This window comes from Schistocerca nitens, chromosome 3 (assembly GCF_023898315.1).
Source record: "Schistocerca nitens isolate TAMUIC-IGC-003100 chromosome 3, iqSchNite1.1, whole genome shotgun sequence".
NCBI classification, from domain to species: domain Eukaryota; kingdom Metazoa; phylum Arthropoda; class Insecta; order Orthoptera; family Acrididae; genus Schistocerca; species Schistocerca nitens.
Genome location: NC_064616.1, coordinates 706234710 through 706259582, shown reverse-complemented (window position 1 = coordinate 706259582; position 24873 = coordinate 706234710). Strand labels below are relative to the sequence as shown.

The 24873-nt window shown below is 36.3% G+C and overlaps 1 protein-coding gene across 29 annotated transcripts in view; it reads left to right on the top strand.

The window, feature by feature from the left end:
* Positions 1-24873, top strand: part of LOC126248677 (twitchin) — a 523948-nt gene that overhangs the window by 353696 nt on the left and 145379 nt on the right. For all 29 annotated transcript variants that reach the window (XM_049949938.1, XM_049949935.1, XM_049949939.1 and 26 more), the window contains 6 exons: positions 2043-2342; positions 4567-4702; positions 5128-5294; positions 8700-8832; positions 15230-15410; positions 15793-15937. In XM_049949938.1, the coding sequence (XP_049805895.1) occupies positions 2043-2342; positions 4567-4702; positions 5128-5294; positions 8700-8832; positions 15230-15410; positions 15793-15937 (1062 nt within the window). The remainder of the gene's footprint in view (positions 1-2042; positions 2343-4566; positions 4703-5127; positions 5295-8699; positions 8833-15229; positions 15411-15792; positions 15938-24873) is intronic.

The window sequence follows — 24873 nt, the reverse complement described above, 5'->3', positions numbered from 1 at the left end:
AAAGTTTCCCATTCCTCTTAAAATAACTTATTTTAGAGGCAAACACTAGTTTCAAAGTTAATTGAAGATAAAAATGGCTAATTATCAATTCCTGCTGAACTTCGTGCAACAGCAATTAATGTAGCTGGACACTGTGATGAGAAAAGCAGTTATTTCTTCTGAGAAGTTAAAGACAACTCTAAGCTTCCATTCCACTGGTGAATTGAAGTCTGTCAAAGAACTAGAATTTTGGTATATAAACCTCCTTACTGCTAGCAGAATTTCTCTTCAGGATCACAATGACATGTCATCAGTACTGTGAATCCAGTTTTTATTTTCATTTTAATTTCCTCCACTGTTGTCTTTTTACATACAGAATATTTCATTTAATGCTGTATCATATTTGTTCCTGTTTTACTTCTGATGTCAAAAAGCCACACATATTGTTCAGTTAAAACAGTCATGTGTTCTTTGCATGTTCCATATTCATTCTTCTCAAAATTACATTGTCAATGCTCTGTTGGAGCTATGAAGTGTGCTGTTGTAGACATCTTCCCCACTTGACAGCACATTTGTGAGTGACTGCTTCAGCTTCTGTCGGCAAGATATGTGTAGTATTATAGCAGTATGGGGGTAATGAGTTTAAACATAAACAGTTTTGCGCAACTCTGGAGACTTCTGTTGCGCACTAAAAGAAACGTGTAAATGGATACTTAGTTTTTCAGGCATGAATACTTCAGTCACAACAGTGTTTGTGCACTGTTCAGAAGGCAATTGAAACACTGAATACTAAATGACACTATGATTTCTTGTGATAGTTATTTCATATTTGAAAGTGCCATGTGAATTTGAGAAGATAACAATGCTATACTAACCAGGGCTATTTCACTCCTGTGAAGGCTATTCCATTATATTAATTATATCTAAAAACAAAGATGATGTGACTTACCGAACGAAAGTGCTGGCAGATCGATAGACACACAAAGAAACACAAACATACACACAAAAATCAAGCTTTCCCAACAAACTGTTGCCTCATCAGGAAAGAGGGAAGGAGAGGGAAAGACGAAAGGATGTGGGTTTTAAGGGAGAGGGTAAGGAGTCATTCCAATCCAGGGAGCGGAAAGACTTACCTTAGGGGGAAAAAAGGACGGGTATACACTCGCACACACACACATATCCCAAGGATCACAATGACATGTCATCAGTACTGTGAATCCAGTTTTTATTTTCATTTTAATTTCCTCCACTGTTGTCTGGGATATGTGTGTGTGTGCGAGTGTATACCCATCCTTTTTTCCCCCTAAGGTAAGTCTTTCTACTCCCGGGATTGGAATGACTCCTTACCCTCTCCCTTAAAACCCACATCCTTTCGTCTTTCCCTCTCCTTCCCTCTTTCCTGATGAGGCAACAGTTTGTTACGAAAGCTTGAATTTTGTGTGTATGTTTGTGTTTGTTTGTGTGTCTATCGACCTGCCAGCTCTTTCGTTCGGTAAGTCACATCATCTTTGTTTTTAGATATATTTTTCCCATGTGGAATGTTTCCCTCTGTTATATTAATACAATTAGCTTGTGTCTGTATGTGTGGATGGATATGTGTGTGTGTGCGAGTGTATACCTGTCCTTTTTTCCCCCTAAGGTAAGTCTTTCCGCTCCCGGGATTGGAATGACTCCTTACCCTCTCCCTTAAAACCCACATCCTTTCGTCTTTCCCTCTCCTTCCCTCTTTCCTGATGAGGCAACAGTTTGTTGCGAAAGCTTGAATTTTGTGTGTATATTTGTGTTTGTTTGTGTGTCTATCGACCTGCCAGCGCTTTTGTTTGGTGAGTCTCATCATCTTTCTTTTTAGATACCATTATATTAATTGATTCATATGACTCACACTTACATATAAGTTTCATTATATTTTGTCTCTGGTGGTGTTTCGTAATATTTTATGTAATTGCTATACAGTACTTAATATGAACGTACTGCTTTGGGGAAAAAAAAAAAACTGCCTACACCCATATAGGGACTCAGCTGTTATACAATGTAAAGTGCTTTATGTAAAATTAATTTTACAGCCAAACCTGGTAAACCAGAAGGTCCTCTGGAAGTGTCAGATGTCCACAAAGATGGCTGTACTCTCAAATGGAAGAAGCCAAAGGATGATGGAGGTGAACCAATTGAGACATATGTTGTTGAGAAATTTGATACAGATACTGGTGTGTGGCTGCCAGTTGGCCGAAGCAAGGAGCCACAGATGGAAGTAACAGGTCTTATTCCTGGACATGATTATCAGTTTAGAGTCAAGGCTGTCAATAAGGAAGGTGAATCTGAGCCTTTGGAGACACTGTCACCTACAACAGCTAAGGATCCCTTCAGTAAGTAGTTTACTGTTAGAACCAAATTTATATTTTTAACAAGTGAAATTAGTTACAGAGAGAACATTCATTGGTTTGTATTGACATGTAAGCAAGAAAGTATTCACCTATAGTTATGAAGGATGTGGTCCAGTCTATAGGCCCATGAAAAGCAAGACATTAGATTGAGCATGAATCAGAGTGTCATTCTGTGTGAGAAAAAGAAAAATGAGTAATTAGACTGATATGAGCTCATCATACAAGCTGTGGAGCACCAAGGGATGTCTACTGGCTGCTGTGTCATCCTCTGCTTTGCAGAATCATGTGGATGTAGCATGAAGAGGCATGTGGTCAGCACACCTCTCTCCCATCTGTTTTGTGGACTTTCCCAATGTGGAGCTGCTACTATTCACTCAAGTAGTTCCAGGCTGTGGAGCTACTACTACTCAGTCAAGTAGATCCTTAGTTGGCACCACGAGGCTGAGTGCTCCCCATAGCAGTCCTCCCACCAAAGAAAAATCTTTGGCAGTCCCAGGGATCAAACCCATGCCCTCTGCAAGGCAGCCATCTATGCTGACCGCTCAGCTACAGAGGCAGACTAAACTAGATTGATAGGGGTTGCGAAGTATGTAACATATGCTCCCTAAAACCTTAGCCACTTGGGAGATAATCACAATGAAAATAATAAAATTTAAGAAATAAGTTTCACATCCCATCCATTGAAATAAAGCATGATATGAGCAAAAACATTGGTTACCAGAGAATGAATAGTAACTGATAATGCCCACTCTCTGATTGACAGTTTTGGCTGCAAATTGAATGTCTTAAAATGTATTGTTTCCTATCAGGAATTGATGCATTAGCTATTTTATTTTGCTGTGCATTACTATCATCATGTTTACGTGATGTGAAACTTAATCTATGTGGATTCTTTTTTTCTTTTACAATTTGTGCCACTTTTTCACATCATTTCTCCTCATGTAGGTTTGAGCTTAACTCGTGGAAAAATACTTTTGGTCTCAAAAGATGTAGAATTGTTCTCATCAGTTACGTCATATTATTGGTCAAATATTTTTGCTTTAAGTCTTTGGTGACAGCGACCATTTTATTCATCTAACTGCTGCAGTGTTAGCTTCCATTTTTTTGTTTTCATTGTAAGTTTATGTAAAATCAAACAATGGAAAATCCAGGATAGAATAATGACAATGTTATGAAAAGGATATATTGCTACTTACCTTATAGAGGAGATGTTGAGTTGCAGACAGGCACAACAAAAAGACTGCTAATTCCTCAAATTATGTAAATACAGAGTAATGCCCACTTATTCATACATGGAGAGAAGTGAATAGTTGTTCCTGCACATTTTTGAACGTTAGATATACTGATAACCTTTTACAATAAGTTGGATCAAAAGGAGTAAAATTACATGTTATTAGCACAAAATATTGATGATATTCACTTATCATCTGCCAGAAAGTTTCAGAACCTTCTCAAGTATTACAGTACAATCAAATTAGTATTTAATTTTGAATTATAATATGTATCAGTCAGAATTTACCTCTAAATTTTAGGATGATGCAGAAATAGGACTGACACTGTAGGAACTTGTGATAAAAATCATCCATTTATTCTATGAAAACCATGATAAGGAACTACACTAGAGATCATTGTCCTTTTATATGTGATTTCACTAATTATTTCAAATTCAGTCCTCTTAAGACAGTTTGTTTTTCTTGTCCTCCCTTCATAGATGCTTATATACTGTGATGTAATAGTGGTACAAGTATAGTGATATCACTGTATTTTTGTTTACATATTACATATTATTCATTCCATGTGTGACCATTACATTTAGGAATAAGCTGCAGTTTGCAACACTATTATTATTGTGAAATAATTGATATCATTCTGTTTTATCATACTGCCTCATACGATGTCACATTTTAAAACTCTATAAAATTGTTCTTCAACTTGTCAGCTTATTCCTTATCCTACTTTTATTCTCATATACATAAAATATTTTGAAAGGGAATATCCATTAGTTACTGTGTCAAAACTGAATACATAAATCATTGTTTCCTGCTACAGCTACATGTGGGTTCATATTATCAGGATACATGAAATGATAATGACATTATATTTATATAAACATATAGTCATTACTAAATAGTTCAGTAAGCCCTGGGTACTTCTTGGGTGTTCTATCCATGCTTCAACTACTGAAGGAAGTTATTGACTTTTTTAGCTGCTCCTGGTACTCCTGGTGCCCCAGAACCTGTTGACTGGAGCCAAAACCATGTAGACCTGGTATGGAAAGAACCTGCTCACGATGGCGGTTCACCAATCACTGGTTATATTATAGAAAAGAAAGATAAATACAGGTATTACATTTATCTGTTCATTGAATTTGTGATAATGAATAGTGATAAATGAGTAAAATGGGAATATGGGGACATTTCTGTTAATGAATTTGACAGACACACCTGATAAAGTATTCCACGTTTAAAAAAGTTACGTCATTGAGAGGACATAAAAAGATGACAGACCCATCAGTCAGATGTAATTAAGTATTGTGGGTTATAAAAGTCTGTTTTTCTTTGTTGATATGCACTAAATATTTTTGTCATTTAAGTAATAATTTTCTAATAATTATATTGTAATTTCTGTATCACCATATTGATCATCCAGTGTTTCTGCAATATTTGTTTTTCATCCCCATTATCTAATAGAAGTTCTGTAAGTATATAAAAACTGTGAATCTTAAAGTAAGAAAATAATATGTATTGTCTTAATATTTGTTTAACAGCATGATGTGGGAAAAAGCTTTAGAGACTGAAAGTCCAACACCACAAGCTGTGATTCATGGTCTAATTGAAGGCAATGAATACCAGTTCCGTGTCATTGCTGTAAATAAAGCAGGTCCTGGTGAACCTGGAGAAGCAAGCAAAAACTTCGTTGCCAAGCCTAGATTCTGTAAGTAATCACAGACAGCATTAAAAAAAATTTACTAGAGTGTCATATGACAAGATTTTTTTTGCATAGAAAATATTATAGAAATATACTATTTTTATAATGACCTCCACAGTTCATTGAACTGACTTTACAGGAAACTTGTGTTAGAGCAAGAGCTGCATCTAATGCATCACACCATAATTACCTTGGTGGGATAACTGATAGCTTAAGAAATGAACAGTGTTATGCCCTGTGTGTGAAACTGTGCACTGACAATGAGTATCATTATATTAAGATTATTCACATATTTTTAGGAGGCAAAGTGATATCTGTTGCATTAGAGACCAATAATTTCCTTAGGGAATACAAATAAATGGACAGTTTAAAGAGGAAAGGTAATGTATCTCTATGTAGCTGAGGTGTTGTGCAATAGACACACATTTAAAAAGATTTAGAGCTTTTAGGTTCATCAGAGGTAACAAAAAAAAATCATACATACTCATAGAGTTAAAATGATCACTATCACAGATTGTCTGGTTTAGAAACATAGTATTATGCTTATCCACACAGACAGTTGCTTCTGGGACACAGGGAGATGCACTGGCCCTGGATTGAATTTACCTTGTAGGTTAAAGATAGAGACTGGTGTACTGGCGAGACTGGATGCAATTTTTAGGTGGTTTTTCACACCACTGAGGTGAATTCTGGACTGCTTTCCATGTACTGCCTTGGATACACAATGTGCAAATGCTTTGAAAAATGAGACATATTTGGCCATGCAATTACACTAGATGCAGAGAGAAGGGATACATGGATTCCTCCCACGGGAGGGCATGGGGCTAGCTGACGCAGCTTTAAAATTCCTTTGGAGAGTCTCGATCCCATTGTAATAATGACATATACATGGGTATAGTTGGTTCTCTGTGAAGCCCTGACCCAGCATTGTCTGGATGAAAGGCACTGAAAAGGAAGGAAGAAAATATGATCCTTATATGTTCCAGTATCTGTGTGAAAATTAATTTGCCTGCTGCTGCTGGTAAACCTTCCTCTGTGTGGATACATTAAATGGGCAGGCCAAGAAAAAGAAACAAATTATTTCATTTCCTGAAAGAACTCATTCACTTCAGTTGAAATGTAATTCCTGCAGACTCACAACTTAAAATGTCGTTTGATTTTGAAGAGTTAAATGGCATGTAAGCATCCATGTATAAAGATTACAACAGAAGCCAGTAGTATTTTATGGACTATAAGAAACACTTTTTTCTTCAAAAAATTGCCTCCAAAATTCAGGTGTATCTTTTAATTGAAATTAACATAAAAATGTCCAGTATTAGATTTAAAATTCCTGCCATTCCTAAAAATGGCCATATATTTGATGCTGTGGGAAATCTATGTACCTATCTGGCGTCATTGGATTCAGCTGGCAGCAGCAGTGCACCGATGCGATGAACATGAGTTGCAGGGATTCAGAAGCTTGCTAACACTGTCGCCCTCCTGCCCCCCCATCGCCACCCCAGAACACTGTCTAACCTATGGTGCATCATTGCAGTTTCTGATGCCAGTGAATTTGAATTGAAAGTGATTAACATTATCAGTAACAGTACAATATTTTTGTTAGTAGCTAGATTTGTAATTGGTTAAAAATAATAGGTATTCATATGATGTGGGCCATAAACTGAAAGTAGTAGCATATGGCTATAGGCTGAAAGTAATAGCATATGCAGAAGTTCATAGGAACAGAGCAGCTGAGCAGTGTTTCAGCCCTACACCAACAGAAAAAACAATTCATGATTGGTGGGTTAGTAAAGAAGAACTGAAAAAAAAAGAAAAACTAAATATGCAAATAGAGGATTAAATGCGAAATGGCCAAAACTAGAAGATGAAATTATTACTTGGATTCAAGGACATCATCAAAATGGCATTGGAAATAATACAAAAATGATTAAAATACCAGCTCATAAGCTTGCACTACAATGGGGCTTAAGAGACTTAAAGGGTGGAGTTGATGGGTGTTATTGGTTTATGAAGCATCATCGACTTAGCATGCGAACCAATACCAAAATATCTCAGAAAATGCCAGAAGAGTATGAAGAAAAAATATTATCTTTTCATCGCTTTATTATTCATCATCAAAATAACAGTGTGGAACTACCCAAATGGTGAATATGGATGAAACTCCTCTGACATCTGATGTGCTGAGTAACAGACCTGTTGCCATGAAAGGTGCTAAACTGTAACTATAAAAACAAGTGGACATGAAAAAATGCACTGTACTGTTGACCTTCCATGTTGTGCCGATGGTAGTTAACTTAATCCAATGATCATTTTCAAGCGCAAAAAAATTCCAAAAACTTCTGAAATACTGCCGGGTGCTGTTGTTCACATACATGACAAAGACTGGATGGATGAGGCTAGAATGAAATTATCTATTAACAGAGTGTGGAAGAAGAGGAAAGGTGCTTTATTGAAGAAGCGTTCTCTTCTTGTGCTAGATCAGTTTGTAGTCATTTGAAAACTTCTGTAAATGAGAATTGAGACAGGGAAATAAAAAGGTTGCTGTTATTCTGGGAAGACTTACTTCACAATTGCAACCTCTTGATGTGTCGATCAATGAACCATTTGAAGTGTGTATCAGAGAAGAATGGAACAAATGGATGATGGATGAAACCCAACATGAATTCACGCGAAAGGGAGGTTTGAAATGACCTAAAATCAAACAAGTGTGTCAGTGGATAAAACAGCCATGGTCTAGGCTGACAGAAGACATTATGGTTAAATCTATCAAGAAATGCGGCATAAGTAATGCTCTTGATGGCAGTGAAGACCATCTTATATACAAAGAGGACAATGATGACAAAGAGGAAGAAGAAGAAGAAAGTTCAGATGATGATTTTAAGGGATTTTGAAGGTCAGTTCAGTTTTATAAACCAAGATTTTTTTTTAACCTGGCTTTGCAATCTAATAATAAAAATGGTAGAAATGTTATTTTTTAAAAATTGCTTAAAAATTAAGGTGTGTCTTATAGTCCATAAAACACGGTATATGTGCTGTTGGCTGCCATTTTCAAATATTCTGATTTATTAATGCCTCAGTGTGTTGATAGTTCCTCTCTGCTTCTCTAGTGTAAGTTCACAAGGAGGTGATAAACACTATTGGGCATTTGAATGCTTCACGTTTGGTATAACTTGGCAATTTTTTATAATGTTTTGAAAATGTAGTATGGTTTATCCATTACAGCAAGCATGACACTATTGTCTCCATATCCAGCTTTGTTCATTCACCAAGACACTCATTCTTAGTGAAAAGTGTTATATCATTAAAAGAGAGTTTTCCCAATACTTCCCAACATTGTGTTGTCCAACTGCTGTTTCATAGTGCTAATATTATTGCTGTCACAGTATACTGAAAGTAATGCCTGTTTTACAGTGGCACCAAGGATAGACAGGAGAAATTTGCGTGATGTGACATTATCTGCAGGATCGACACTGAAGTTTGATGTCAACATTATTGGAGAACCCCCACCAAATGTGGAGTGGCGGTATGGCAGCATTCCATTGAAGTAAGTGGATTTCATTTCTGTTATCAGTTTGTCACTTTTCTTCTTTGTATTGTGGTCATGCGTGATGAGCACATGGCTGAACATTTGGATGAAGACCATGTCATCAGTTGTTGAATTGCTGATAGTGCTTTCTTTTAAAAGGTCATTGGTCACTTATGGCAAAAGTAATTCTATGTTCATGAAACTTGTAAATGATAAAATCTAATCCACATTTCATGTAAGAGTACACCTTCCACACAGTGGTTCAGAGAACTACCTGGGTTATTGACCAAAGTAATAATGCTGAAAGATTGGCAGTATGTTTTCCTTCTTAACTGATGTACAACTATCTTAAATTTTTAAAATGACTGTAGCCATTGTTACTCTGACTACTGAGGTTGGCCGGCCGCGGTGGTCTAGCGGTTCTGGCGCTGCAGTCCGGAACCGCGGGACTGCTGCGGTCGCAGGTTCGAATCCTGCCTCGGGCATGGGTGTGTGTGATGTCCTTAGGTTAGTTAGGTTTAAGTAGTTCTTAGTTCTAGGGGACTTATGACCTAAGATGTTGAGTCCCATAGTGCTCAGAGCCATTTTACTGAGGTTGTTCTGTCTCATTAAATCTGTCTAGTGTAAGATACTTCATAACTTATTCCTAGGTTGACAATGTTGGGCATAATAAATCTCATCAGTGCCCTAATTTTGTTATTCTAGACAGAAAACTATGATAGAAGTAAACAGTTCATAAAGCATAAGTATCTTTCAACTTAACAGTGGATTACTATATGTAATCTTGTTGGTAGTGGTATGTTCTTGTCTTCTCCCACTCCTAAGAACCAGATGATGTAAGTAGTTTTGGAGGCATCTATAGCTCAAAATGATACCCAAACTGCAGCAAACCTTCATGGTTTTCATACACATAAAATGTTTTTAAATGTAAAATACAAGTTACTTGAGAAAAATTTTGGACTAACAAGCTCCCAGACCATAGTCTTTCAACTTGTAATCTGATGCATATGCACTGGGCCACCAGCGCACTCAGAAAGATATTTGCAACTTTATCCTGTACCTGTTGGGATACATTTTCGTTTATGGCTCATTTTTTTAACCAGTACTGAGTGTTTTCAAAGCACCAACAATGTTAGAGGAAAGCTTTACCATGCATACTGCATTCTTCAGATTATGTGCTTGATACCTTTCTTAGGATCATTTATGTCAGGCATGTTTGTGATATTTATAACAATAATGCACCAGTAACAGCATTAAAGGAGGCTGGCCCCATAACAAAGTGATAGGTCATAATTTAATTTAAAAATTGAGCAATTATAACAGAAGTAGTGAAATGCTAAATGGATAAAAGGCCCTCTCTTAAGAGAAAGTAATGCATATTAAAAGTGAATCTGGAGAGAAAAAGCGCCTTATACATGCATATGTCAGTGAAATGAGTCAATCCCAATTATGATAAAAGTTTCACAACACAACCTTGTTTGATATTGGTTTCTCATACAAAGAACAAGTTCATGTGACAAAGCCTCTGTATTAAATTACATTATTATTTAATGTAGCCTTAGCCACGGTAGTTGCAAATGTGGCTTAGGCTTGGTGTTTGGTGTTTATAAATGTTACCATAACTCACTAGGATCATATTTTAATATTAGGAAACTTTATGGAGAAAGATAGGCATAATTAATTTTTCAGCATTATGAGAACATTTAGTGATTAATTCATTTTGTGTGTGTAATCTTGATGAAAAAATATTATGTAGAGACATTGCTTGGATAGGTAGCAATGAAGTGCTAATTACAAAGAACACACTGAAATCTGTATACAAATTCTCTCGTCCTATGAGCCTCCAAATATGTACTTACTATCTGTGGACTATACAGAGTCGTCAGAAACATTCTGAAAAGCTTGAAAGGATGTTGCAGGGGATTTTGTGCTGAGGAATAATTGTGGAGCATTTCTTTAAAATTTAATAAATGGAACATGCACAGTTTTTCATAAAATGATTTTTTCTCTTTCACCTAGATAAATATGTAGGAGCATTTGAATTTTTACATGACTATTAGGTATCACTGACATTAGTAAAGCATTGTAATGAAATATATTAAAATTTAATTTTTATAACAGTATATTAAGGTGTGATTTTTCCAGTGTTTGTCAAAAGTAGATAGATGCTTACAATTATTGCTGGTATTAATTATGTTACTTTCTTTAATTCCATGTACTTTTTTCCACAACTAATTTTTTTATATGCTTTAGTGTTTATTATATGCCTACACTGTTGTAAAATGCATATTTTTGCATATATTATTATACATAGCAATTTTTTAAACCTAAAGTTATTGACTTTATTGAGAATTCAAACAATAATAATAGAAATACAGTTGCATAATACAATAATAGCAAAGATAACTATTTTAACATATTTGTTTAGCTTATATCATTATCATCAATATTACATGAAGTATGAAATGAATAACACAAAAAATATTGCATGTTACAATCACATTGTTATTGTCAAGTTTTCCCTCTTACATCTATACATTATTCATCTAGGACACCTTTGTAAAATTCTTTCGCATCAAATGTAATTTCAAAATACTTCATCAAGGCAGACACATCTTTCTCCTTTTCTTTGCATCTCATATTTTGTTTTTTTAGAAGGTTGGATGTCAGTATTGTTGGATGGCATGGTTTCTTTCATCTCAGGATGTCATCTTGTACAGGATCTCCAGAGTATGAATTGCTTACTGACACACTAACAATTTTCTTTGCTTTCATGTATGAAATGATATGCTGGCTGTTTATTTTGAATGGTAGCTTGGATTTTAGTACCTTCTACACACTATCATTTAGAGTTTTAACTGCCCAGTCTGTGTTTAGAACTTTGAGAGTACCATTCTCTTCTAAAATTTCATAATATTCTTTAGGAGACAAGGTGCTTCCTTTTTTTCTGCAAGACTGGGGTTCTACCATACACTAGGTCTGGTGGCATGTCACTATGGCCACGAACAGTGAGAAGTGATGAATATTATTTAATTTTGTGCTCTTGTCCAAGAACACAATTAGCATTGCCATCATACAACTGCAAGAATCTGAGAATAGATGTACAACAGATGCCATCATTTGGTGATTTTTTTATCTCAGTCAAAAAGAAAGTCTAGCAATGCTGAAGCAACTTGACTGCATCTTCTCTGAAGATTCTGTCTCCAACTATGTGTGAAACATGAAGCTTTTTTATTTTTTTGCTTTTTAGTACAGATCATAATCCACAGATTGCTTTAACATACTTGTCTAGTGTAAAAAACCTCACTGACTGATAGTTTTGGAATGGACTGGTTTTGCTACAGGTCAAAGCAAATCATAATGACTGTTGGATTATCTTCCTTCATTGTATCATAAAACCTCTTTCCACGAATTTTATGTAACCTGTAGCTAGTTCGTAGTTCATTGTTCTTTTGCAGACATGTTTCTGCTTTTATTTCCATTAAACCAACCTTACATGTGGAGCAGGTATCAGTATGAGGTGTCCTGAATGATAGACTGAAATGTTTGTAAAATATAAGCTTGTACTTTGATAAGGAACATAGTTCAGTCCTAAATTTTTCCTTTCTTCACAGGATCTTTTGAACATTGTATTGACTGTGAGAGCTGAAGACAAATGACCTCTCAAAGAGTTGCCCCTTCCATGATGGCTCTCTCTGCAATTCTTAGTGGCAACAATTACCTCCTTATGTCCCTTTCCTGTTCTGTAACCTCACCTTTGCTTTGGCGACCTTCCTATTTCATGGAACAAGCTTGCTAAATAGTATAACCTATACTTTGACATTTAAGATAGTTCCTGGAAAGTTGCAGCACAAATGGGCACCACTTCATAATTCCTGTTCCTAATGGTATACTTCACTGTCACTGTTTTCTTCCTTTTTGCATTCTGGAGGTCCACTTCTCTGAGCTAGGGTGAAAATATATAAAGAAATTTTAAAAGAAAATTGTCTTGATCCATTTTATGTAATGATGTGATGTGATGATGAAAGTGGGAAATATCTTTGTTGCAGAGTGCAGCAGCTTTGCATTCTTTCATTTCTTTAGCTTTTGAAGGTGAAATCTCTAGTTCATGGTTGCATTTAACGGTAGGTTCCTTTTAACACTTTTTGATTTGTGTCAGGTCAATGAAAGCTCTTCTTGAATCAAGATTTTCTCCCATTAGAACATTCTTTGACCTGTATGCCATTTTCAGAATTGTGAGGCTCATAATCCATTCTGCTTCCTCATGCAATACTTTTTTGTAGACGTACACATGAGCATCAAGTTAATACTAGTCTAAAAGTAAGCTGCATTTGTTTCTATGACAGTAAAGTCTGGTTGCAACACTATTCTCACCAATAAGTATTGTTACAACAATGGGTAACATTGCTTAAAGCAACCAATATACTCCATTATTGTTAACTGCTTGCTACAGAAAGAGAGTCGAGACAGTAGAGACTTATGCTGTAACTGTGAGAATGCACATATCGATTGTTGCTGAAACCTTGTGAAACTATACACAGTAGTAGTCGACTTTTGCTAAAACTTGGTTCATGAGTTTGAAGTGAAAGATCAACATTATGCCATCACAGTGCCTAATTTTTTGCATATACAGAGTTTTGAAAAAAATGCTCCTCAGTCATGAAGAAAACAGTTCAACGTGTTGCACCATTTCTGAGTTACGTAGCATTAAAGTGAACCAGTCAGGTCATCATGCATTCAAACTCAAAGAACCTGCGAGAGACAATGTCGCCAAACTTGTTCTTCATTTGGTTTCCTCAAACAGAGCAAACATAACTTTTCCTCGCCAAGCTTGCATATACAATTTCCAGAAAGGCATGTTTTACGTGGTAATGAGCATTCGAACAAGATGTCTGAGCATCTCTGGATTTTTATGTCTGTGCATTACCATGCTGTATTTTAGTGCATGCTAGTGCTTGAATTTGTGTATGCAACAACCTGATTTGCTAGCTTCAGTACTGAATAACGTGGAAATGGTGCAACATATCAAATTATTTCTTAACAAATATTTCTCAGTACAATCTCCCCTGCAACACCTTTACAAGCTTTTCAGAACATTGAAATATGCTTTAGGAATTGGGTATGATAATAAATACTTAATAATAACTTAGGTCTGATAAATTTTTTATTGAAACTATTATATGTTAAGGAGCTACATCTGTTTTGCAAAACTGTGATAAGTGTTCTGTTTTATTTCTTTCAACATTAACTACTGTATCATTGGTTCAGAATAAATATTACACACCTGAAACACAGACAGCCTTTTCATCCAGTACTAGAAGTTTCATAACTGTTGTCTGTCGTCATTGTTATCATCTGAGATAATTATTTGTTTTGTGTATGCAAGTCTTTTAATGGTTCAGTTGCAGGACTTGGAAGACTATCTGCTTTTGGCACACCTAATCCTTGACATTAGATATATTTTGTTTTGAACTTAGGTTTGGTTAATGTTATTTGCATACATGGAGTAACAGTGATAAATGCATGTGAAGCATGGTTCACTGTGTTGTATTAATCAAATGAAAATAAAAATAAGGAATGGGATAAATCTACTGCTGGTGTCAATAGGACTCTTGTGCAGAGGCTAAGTAGTCAATAAGGAACAAATTACGAAACACTTATACCCATGCATAGCAGCTGGGTATTAAATCATCATTCTTGTATAATGTGGTGAAATATGAATGATGCAGATATTTACCATCAATAAATTTCAACCAATGAAACCATTGTTCAATAACATCATCACAAGCCAGTTTAAATTTGGACTATTGAACTAATTTCAATAAAAAGTATTTCATTAAACTGTTAAGTTGCTTTCCTATAATCCATAACCTTATACTAGTCTTGTCTGAATATTAATAAAACTAATAATTTCTTCAGTATATTCGTTTCGTAGCTGCTCTAATGATATATTTGTAGAGACAGCATTCTAAGTCTAATAAAATTTGTATCTATTAAGTAAGAGTGTGACTGGAGACTTTGTGTCAGTACCAGTAGCCCAACAGCAGCCAGTATCAAGGAGCCACTAGAGCTGTTCCTGTGATGTAGTGGTTAATGTTGTTGTCTATTATCATGGAGGTTCCAGTTTTGATTCCTGGTAACTACCTCAGATTTTTCTGGTATGGAAATGTATGGAGCAGGATCTGCACAACCTCATAAGCCCAAATGAGAAGCTATTGGATACAAATATAATGAAATTGCCATGTGATCCACAAAGTGGCATCAAATGGCTTGCAACATACTGGGAGTCATAGGATTCATCATCCTCAATCTCCCACCAACTTTCCCCTGCCTGTATTCATTTTCACTTTAGGTCTTCAAATTTGTAGTTGCAGTTGGTGATAGTGAAAAAAGTGAAATTGTAATTTTTTTTTAGGTCATCCAAGACAGTGCAAGTTGATAATGTGGATTATAATAGCAAGCTTGTAATCCGTCCTGTACACCGTGGTGATTCTGGTGAATATACAATAACAGCCACAAATACATCTGGAAAGGATTCGGTGACTGTGAATGTGACTGTCACAGACAAACCAACTGCTCCAGAAGGACCACTTCAGGTAAGAGCTCCCCCAAATGGATATCAATACTGTATTTTTGTACATGGTTCAGTTATGATACAAAATATATATTTTTACAATGAATGAAGCATGAAATGAATACTGCACTCCTGTTGACTCCAACAACTAAAAACTAATGATACTAAGTTGTCATTGGCAAGTAAATCTTTAACACTTTATCATTAGTGTTAATTTAAAAATCTCTTACATGCTCTTCACATGTTGTCACCTGGGAATATACTAATACAACTGTAATACCCAACTCCTTGTTCTTGTGCCTGTCTGCTGTCCAGTGTTATGTCTTGATGTTTTTTTTCTCAGGTCATCTTTGTGTTCCACCAGGTTTTTCCATCATCCAATTAATTCCTTTTTTACACATTAGGTATCTGACGTCCACAAGGAAGGATGTAAACTCAAATGGAAGCGACCAAAGGATGATGGAGGTACTCCAATCGAATATTACCAAGTTGAAAAGATGGATCCAGAGACAGGCTGTTGGGTACCTTGTGGAAGATCCAATGAACCAGGTTAATATAACTAATTAGTGTTTGTGAATGTCTAGTCTCATGAGTAAATGTTATACTACGATATATGGGAAAATGGGGAAAATGTGTTAAATATGCTACCATTGACTTAGTTATAAAGATTTTCCTTAAGCTTCTTCAGTTGTGATGTTACAGTCCCTTCTCCATCAAGCTATCCAAATTCACAGGATTTAGCTGTTATTGTTGGTCTCTTTTTAGAAAACATGAGATAACATTATTTGAAGTTGTTTTCATAAATTTATTGTGAATAGACTTGGGGATAAGATGCTAAAAATTGGCATCTAAGAAATCATATTTGTATGGTAAATAGTATGAGGTATTTGTGAGGGAGGAGGACAGCTACTGGCTACTAGCTAAGTTTTGAATTTTACATTATTGAAAAAGATGTATCATTGCCAGATGTTTATACTCCATGCATTATCTAGTCTTCATAATGAAGGATGGTTTCCTTGTTCCATGGTATTGTTAAATTTATCACATTCAGTATTATATTTACACTCATGAGTAATTATATTATCATTTAATTGCTATGGTGAAGAAAAAGTGCTTCTACCAGGGAGGTGAATGGAATAGTTTGACCTGTCACATGATGGGGAAGTCATTAGACCTTGTACTGTCTGACAGCATGGCAATCAAAGCGTGTAACATCAGTGCATTCGATCATATCCCAATTGCAGGTGGTGGCACATGGAATGCTTCACATCTGAGACCATTCAGGCACTGGACTTTCAAAGGGTTACCTAAAGATCATGGATTAAGGAAAGCATCATCACTGGAATCAATTGCTATGGATGTTGATGACAAGGGCTGCCATTGAATATTTCAGATTGTAACACTATACAGATTAGATATGACACACTGCAGCAAATCATCCCCCAGTTAAAGCTGCACAACAATGATTATTCAGCAGCCATGCTATACATAATGACCTCCTCATTAGAGGGGTACATGATCCAATGCCACGCACAAGTTGATGTACTCACCGGACATCACATGGTACTGAAATTAACATCGACTTAGTAATATTGCCATTGGATCCTCAGAGTAAGGGAAAAGGTCAAGTGGACTGATGAGTCACTATATATGCTGGTATACACCATTGGCTGGATAAAAGCATATTGAAGACCTCTCATGTGAAAGCTATGTACATGAGATGGGTTTATACCTCTGATGTGTCTGCTGTTGTCTCTCATTTGAAGAAAATACAGCGATATACTATACGATCACATGTATTGATTTGTTTGCCTTTGAGACACCACAAAACAGTTCGTCACTCTGTCACTGCTGAATTGTATCAGAATGGTTCAAGGAGTACTCTACAGACATTAGGCTGCCATCACTCTTGAGTAATTATGTTATCATTTAATTGCTGTAGTAAAGAAAAAGTGCTTCTGCCAGGGAGGTGAATGGAATAGTTTGAGCTGTTGCTTGATGGGGAAGTCACATTCAGTATTATTGCTGCATTCATGAGTAATTATGTTATTGCTTAATTGCTATTCCTATTGAGGATATTTGGGATATCATAAGTGAGCTGTGAGCAATTAGTCCTTGACTCTGGACAGTGATTGAGTAATCGTACATCATGATCTTCCAACAATGGGTTGGGTCCCTAGTGGAGGTCATAGTACAAGACATCACAGCCACCATTATTAGGGCAAGGTGGTATACTATGAATTATAGGTAGGTTTGTAATAATGAGGATACTGTACACCAGATGACCGCAATAAGTTCACTTTTCGGCTTCTTACAACAATTGAAGTATTATCCACCACACACTATTAAATATTTATTAGGTTGGTGCATAAGTTCATAGTGTTTTTGTTTTGCATGTTGGTATTCTGGTTGCTATGTTTTCATTTATTGATAATAATATTTTATTTGTAATTCACTGTTGCTATGTGAGTTTACATATTGGCATTTTGTCATTTGGAGTTAGTGAGTGGAGCTGTAGACACTAGAAAATGAAGTGCCAAGTGGAGAAATCAGATAATTTCTGACAGATACTTCTGTTTGAGTTCAGTAGAGGAGTGACAGCAGTGGAGGCAACCAGAAACATTTGTGCTCTGCATGAGAATAATGCCATTAGATGGAGTGTGGCAAGAAAATCGTTTTCTTGTTTTAAGGAGTACTGTTTTGACTTTCCACTTCCAGGAAGACCATAAGCGTGTGATGAAGATCATTTAAACACAGTAATCCATAATGATGCATGTCAGTAAACTCGAGAACTGGCAAATGTGATGAACTGTTATCATTCCACCATTGTGCAACATTTGCATGCAATGAGTGAGGTTCAAAAATCGGGTGCATCACCCCAAAATTTGTGGGTGGCCATAAATGCAGCTCTGCTTTCTCATCATCAATTGGCTCATGAATAACACTGACCATTCCTATCCTGTATTAGTTGTGGTGACCAGAAATGGTCTTTATGCTAATATAAGAAAAAAAGAAATCTTTAAGCCCAAACAAAACAGCAGCTCGCCATACAAAGACCTGTGTGCATCCACGAAAGATAATGTTATGCATGTGGTGGAACAGCAACAGTGCGGTGTACTATGAATTGCTTCCCTGAGGTGTAGCAGTCACTGCTGACATTTATTGTCAACAACTGAGATATCTTGCAGACACAGTCTGAGAACTGTGACAAAGAAGACTGTGTGATATGATTCTACTCCATGATAATGTCTGCCTGCATTCTACTACACTGACAAAATACACTATACAGGAGTTAGATTGGGAAGTCATTCCACACCTACTTTATTCACCTGCAGCCTCAGATTTTCACCTTTTCAACTCTCAGTCAAACAGCCTTCAAGGAACTTCCTTTCTGGATGAGAATGCGCTCTGAACATGGCTGCACAAATTCTTCACCTCAGAACAACTTGATTTCTACAGTTGCAGAATTGAAAAGTTACCATAGCATTGGGAGACTGTTGTAATAGTGAAGGAGAATATATTGTTGATGACTAAATTCTGTGTTATACATATCTGTTGTGTTTATTAAACTTACGGAAAAATGCTGTGAACTTATGCACCAACCCCATATATAATGTTTCCCAACATAATAGCATCATAACCTTACATGATACCAAATGGCACAAAAATGTAATGTCTCATTGATCTAATAAGTGCAGAATGAAGCTTCTAAGTATTTTGAACAATATTAACACTGTTTGTGACCTATAATGGATTTCGCATAAAATCATCTATGCCACAACAAAAAAATACTGACACTTCATCAAGATAGATAGAGCACTTGAGGTACAAGTGTTTTCTGTAATCTAATTTGTGTACACAAACTCTCTTGTAGTGGGTTGGTTTAATTGAAAACAAGTAGTTACTTTTCTCTTTGAATTGAAAAGCAGAAACTAAGAAATCTTTATTGTGTTGAAAATAGTTTGTATTGCAAGGGGGTCTCTATGAACAAAATTACCATGATGCCATGCAAAAGTCTGCACTTATGCTAAGCAACATATTTAGTCAATGGCGCAGCCTATTGATAGAACGCATTTCTGTTTTAGCTCTTCTATTGGCATGATGCAGTATTCTGGAGTAGGGGTTTCACTGTTTACAAGTGCTACAGGCATGTACTTGCAAACAAACAAAAAGTTCCAGATCAAATTTTCACTCTGCAGTGGAGTGTGCACTGATTTGAAACTTCCTAATGGATTAAAATTGTGTTCGGGATTGTGACTTGAACCAGCAAAATTTGCCCTCAGGACAAGTTCTACTGACTGAGCAATCTGGGCATGTCTCACAGTGCACCTCATAGCTTTACTTCTACCAGTACTTAATCTTCTACTTTATAAACTTAAAAGAAGTTTTCCTACGTAAGTTTCAGGAGAAACACTCCTACAGCCTTGGGCATTGTCTCCAGAATGAATTTTCACTTTCAGTGGAGTGTGTGCTGTTTTGAAACTTCCTGGCAGATTAAAACTATGTGAGGGCCAGTTCTAGAATAGAACCTGGCTCCTTTCTCTTTCATGGGCAAGTGCTCTATCTATCTTGATGAAGTGTCAGTATTATTTTGTTGTGGCGTGAACTTATTATTCATTGATTTTAGCATGCCACAAGTTTTGAAAATTTGTTCAGCTGTACACAACCGTACATACCATTTCATTAGGTGTATATGATTTTGTCTTGACTTATAGTGATGCAAACATTATGTGGGTGTACATGAAAAGATGAAGCAGTTTCAAAAGGAAATAAATAGGTCATTTTTTATCTTACTTTACTATGACTTGTACTGCCAGCTATGGTATGGTTTCTTATGTACTTCTAATAGTACACTTCTCATGCTTATTGTATGGCCATTGACCTACTTTTTGGCATGATGTCACAGATAGAAAGAGTTGGTTTATTCATTTATTTAGGTTTAGGTACCTCAGTCTGTGAGTATAGTGCATTATTATTTTTTAATGCTGCATAAAAGTACACTCATCTCCATAAGTTGAGGGATTTATGATAACCATCATTTGTTTGAATGTGCAGCACACTCTGCAGTTGTTGCATCCTGTTTCCTCAGTATCTGCCAGGACAGCCTCTTCAACATGTGGAATGTGTCCTCCATGAATACACACTGAGTGCCAAGGTGATCCTGCCCATTCTTTGCTGCCACTTCCACAAAGGGTACTATTATTCACTGCAGAGTACAGTATTATGCCACAGCAGTCGGCTTCATAAGGGTTATGTGTACTTCAGGATCATACACTCCCCCAGAACAAAGTAGTTAATGAGAGATAAAAGGCATAAATATCATGTTGATTATGTAAACAACCACTCTGTGATTAAAATTTGAGGAACAGACAACTGTAGATTAACTATGAAATATGTCATTACCTGCAAACTTCTGAAAATTCTCAAAAATGTACCTTTATTCACGTAGATATATCACCCAAATAATGGAGAATGATTGTTTAATCAACGATACTACTGCCAAAATCATACAAAAAACAAATGTGGATTACAACTAATACTATAGTATGAAATATTAAAAAACAATCAATACTGGCATATCAAAAGACACACATCAGTTTTTACAGTGAATAAAAAAGATTCCTTAAGCTGGTGACTTGAAGTGAGCGAGGAATCCTAGTATGCCAAAATGAACTAGAGGTATATATTGCAAGCTTAAAATGATACAAGCTGTTATTGGCATAGGCATTGTCACATAAAATGAAAAGGTATGAGCATTTCATGGAGATGCAATGACACCTAGTCAAACCACCTCTCCATTCTGAGAAAATAACTTGAACACTGTAAAACCTCATTCTTTCACAATGTTTGATGAAATTTGCTGCAAATAATTATAATAAACTTCCCTGTAGGAGACACTGTTCATCAGATCTTGCAGTATATGATTTCTTAATGTGGGTATTTGTTAAAGACATACCTTATATACCAGAATATCCTACATCAACCCAACAGTTTCAGAACATGTTAAAGCATATAGTGCAGAAGTTTACAGTGTACCTTCTGCACAACCTTTTGTATGAGATTTATTATTATGCAAAACTATGTCATGTGACACAGGGAGCACTCTTTCAGTGTTTGCAAGTTTGTAGAACATACATCAGAGAACTGGGCAGTTTCCATTACGAATCATGTTCACTGTAATCATGGAACAGAAAAATACATATTGTATTATCTCATAACTATCCCATTTTTTGTGTATTCAATGCACTGCTTTAAACATATACTGGGAATTAATTGAGAGTTTTATAATGTTGGTCTGTTTTTTCTATGGGATATTTTATATTTTCATTGTGAGCACATCAGAATTACATGTAATCATAATTTGCACAGACATTGTGTTAGCCACTGGCAGTAGCTTTAAAATGCCTTAGGCTGAGCGACCCTGTCATAATAATAACTTATCTACATGTATACTTGGTTCTCTGCAAAATTGGAGAAGTCTCACTCCATTCCTGACCTGACATTGGCTAGATACAGGGCACCAGAAAGGAAGGCTGGAAATTAGTTAATACTGTATTTTTAAAATTTCGGTATCTAATTATCCCATAACATTTTCTACACTTCTATAGGTCAAATGATTGAGTGAATCAATAAATATACACGTAAAAATACAATTACAAATTTAAGTTCTTTGTGTTTTAATCCACTGTTTTAATCATAGTACTTTAATAGTATATTTCATCTACTTCCCGTATTTTTTCTTAAATGCTGTTCAGCTGTAAGAATTTACTCAATCTTAGTTACACAAAGAGAACCATTGGGATACTACAACAAAGAAAAGTACACATACAAATTTAGATATTGTTTTTTTATATATGCTGTTAATACTAATTACATTTATGACAGTGAGTGGGAGGGGGGGGGGGGGTGAGGGTGGGAAAGGGGGCCGGCCAGAGTGGCTGAGCGGTTCTAGGTGCTACAGTCTGAAACCACGCAACCGCTATGGTTGCAGGTTCGAATCCTGCCTCGGGCATGGATGTGTGTGATGTCCTTAGGTTAGTTAGGTTTAAGTAGTTCTTAGTTCTAGGGGACTGATGACCTCAGAAGTTAAGCCCCATAGTACTCAGAGCCATTTGAACCATTTGGGAAATGGGACAAATTGTGGGTCAGCAGCACAATAAAACTGATGTGTTTTATTAGATTTATTCGTGACTCAGTGATTATTTGCATGAATGATACATTTATAATTGCTGATTATAGGGTAATAAAATTTGTATGTAACCAGTATGTCACATATTGTCAGTTAACAATTTAAAGCCTACATCTACATCTATGTGATTACTCTGCTATTCACAATAAAGTGCCTGGCAGAGGGTTCAGTGAACCACCTTCAAGCTGTCCCTCTACCGTTCTACTCTCAAATGGCATGCGGGATAAATGAGTGCTTAAATTTTTCTGTGCAAGCCCTGATTTCTCTTATTTTACCGTTCTTCCTATGAACACTATGTGATCAAGAGTATCTGGACATCTGGCTAAAATGACTTAGAAGTTTGTGGTGCCCTCCATCAGTAATGCTGGAATTCAATATGGTGTTGGCCCACCCTTAGCCTTGATGACAGCTTCCACTCTCCCAGGCATATGTTCACTCAGGTACTGGAAGGTTTCTTGGGGAATGGCAGCCCATTCTTCAGGGAGCGCCCCATTCTGTTCTCTCACAATGTCTAATGACTACTGTGTTGCTGATATGGAGTACCTGGCAGTAGGTGGCAGCTCAATGCACCTAATATGAAACACGTATGTTTTTGGGGGTGTCCGGATACTTTTGATGACATAGTGTAGGTGGGTGCCAACAGAATGTTTTTGCAATCGGAGGAGAAAACTGGTGATTGAAATTTCATGAGAAGATCCCGTCGCAATGAAAAACACCTTTGTTTTAATGATTGCCACTCGAATTCAAGTATCATGTCTGTGGCAATATTTCCCCTATTTTGCGACAATACAAAATGAGCTGCTGCTCTTTGAACTTTTTCGATGTCATCTGACAGTCCTGATGCGGTTCCCACACCATACAGCAATACTACAGAATAGGGTGGACAAGTGTGGTGTAAGCAGTCTCTTTAGTAAACCTGTTGCACCTTCTAATTGTTCTGCCAATGATCGTAGTCTTTGGTTTGCTCTACGCACAACATTATCTATGTGATCGTTAGAATTTAGGTTATTTGTAATTGTAATCCCTAAGTATTTAATTGAATTTACAGCCTTCAGATTTGTGTGACTTAGCACATAACCAAAATTTAGCTGATTTCTTTTAGTACTCATATGAAGAACTTCCCACTTTTCTTTATTCAGGGTCAATTGCCACTTTTCGCACCATACAGATATCTTATCTAAATCATTTTGCAATTCATTTTGGTCATCTGATGACTTTACAAGATGGTAAATGACAGCATCATTTGCAAACAATATAAGAGGGCTACTCAGATTGTCTCCTATGTCGTTAATATATATCAGGAACAATAGAGGGCCTATAACACTTCCTTGGGGAACGCTGGATATTATTTCTGTTTTACTTGATGACTTTCCATCTATTACTACAAACTGTGACCTTTCTGACAGGAAATCATTAATCCAGTCACACAACTGAGGCGATATTCCATAGGCATGCAGTTTCGTTAGAAGACGCTTGTGAGGAATGGTGTCAAAAGCCTTCTAGAAATATAAAAATATGGAATCAATTTGACATCCCCTGTCGATAACACTCATTACTTCATGAGTATATAGAGCTAGTTGTGTTTCACAAGAATGATATTTTGTGAATCCATACTGACTATGTGTCAATAAATCGTTTTCTTTGAGGTACTTCATAATGTTCAAACACAGTATATTTTCCAAAACCCTACTACAAATCAACATTAATGATATGGGCTTGTAATACAGCAGATTACACCTACTTCCCTTTTCGGGTATTGGTGTGACTTGAGCAGTTTTCCAGTATTTAGGTATGGATCTTTCAGTGAGCCAGCAGTTGTATATAATTGCTGAATACGGAGCAAATGCATCAGCATACTCTGAAATGAACGTGACTGGTATACAGTCTGGACCAGAGGCCTTGCCTGTATTAAGTGATTTAAGCTGCTTTGCTCCACCGAGGATATCTACTTCTATGTTTTTCATCTTGGCAGTTGTACTTGATTGGAATTCAGAAATATTTACTTCATCTTCTTTGGTGGAGGAGTTTCAGAAAACCATGTTTAGTAACCCTGCTTTAGTGGTTCTGTCATCAGTGACTTCACTGCTGTTATCACACAATGAAGGTACTGATTGTGTCTTGGCACTGGTGTGCTTTATGTATGACCAGAATCTCTTTGGGTTTTCTGCCAGATTCCGAGAGAGAATTTCATTGTGGAAACTATTAAAAGCAACTCGCATTGAAGTATGTGCTATATTTCGAACCGCTGCAAAACTTTGCCAATCTTGGGGATTTTGCGTTCTTTTAAATTTAGCAT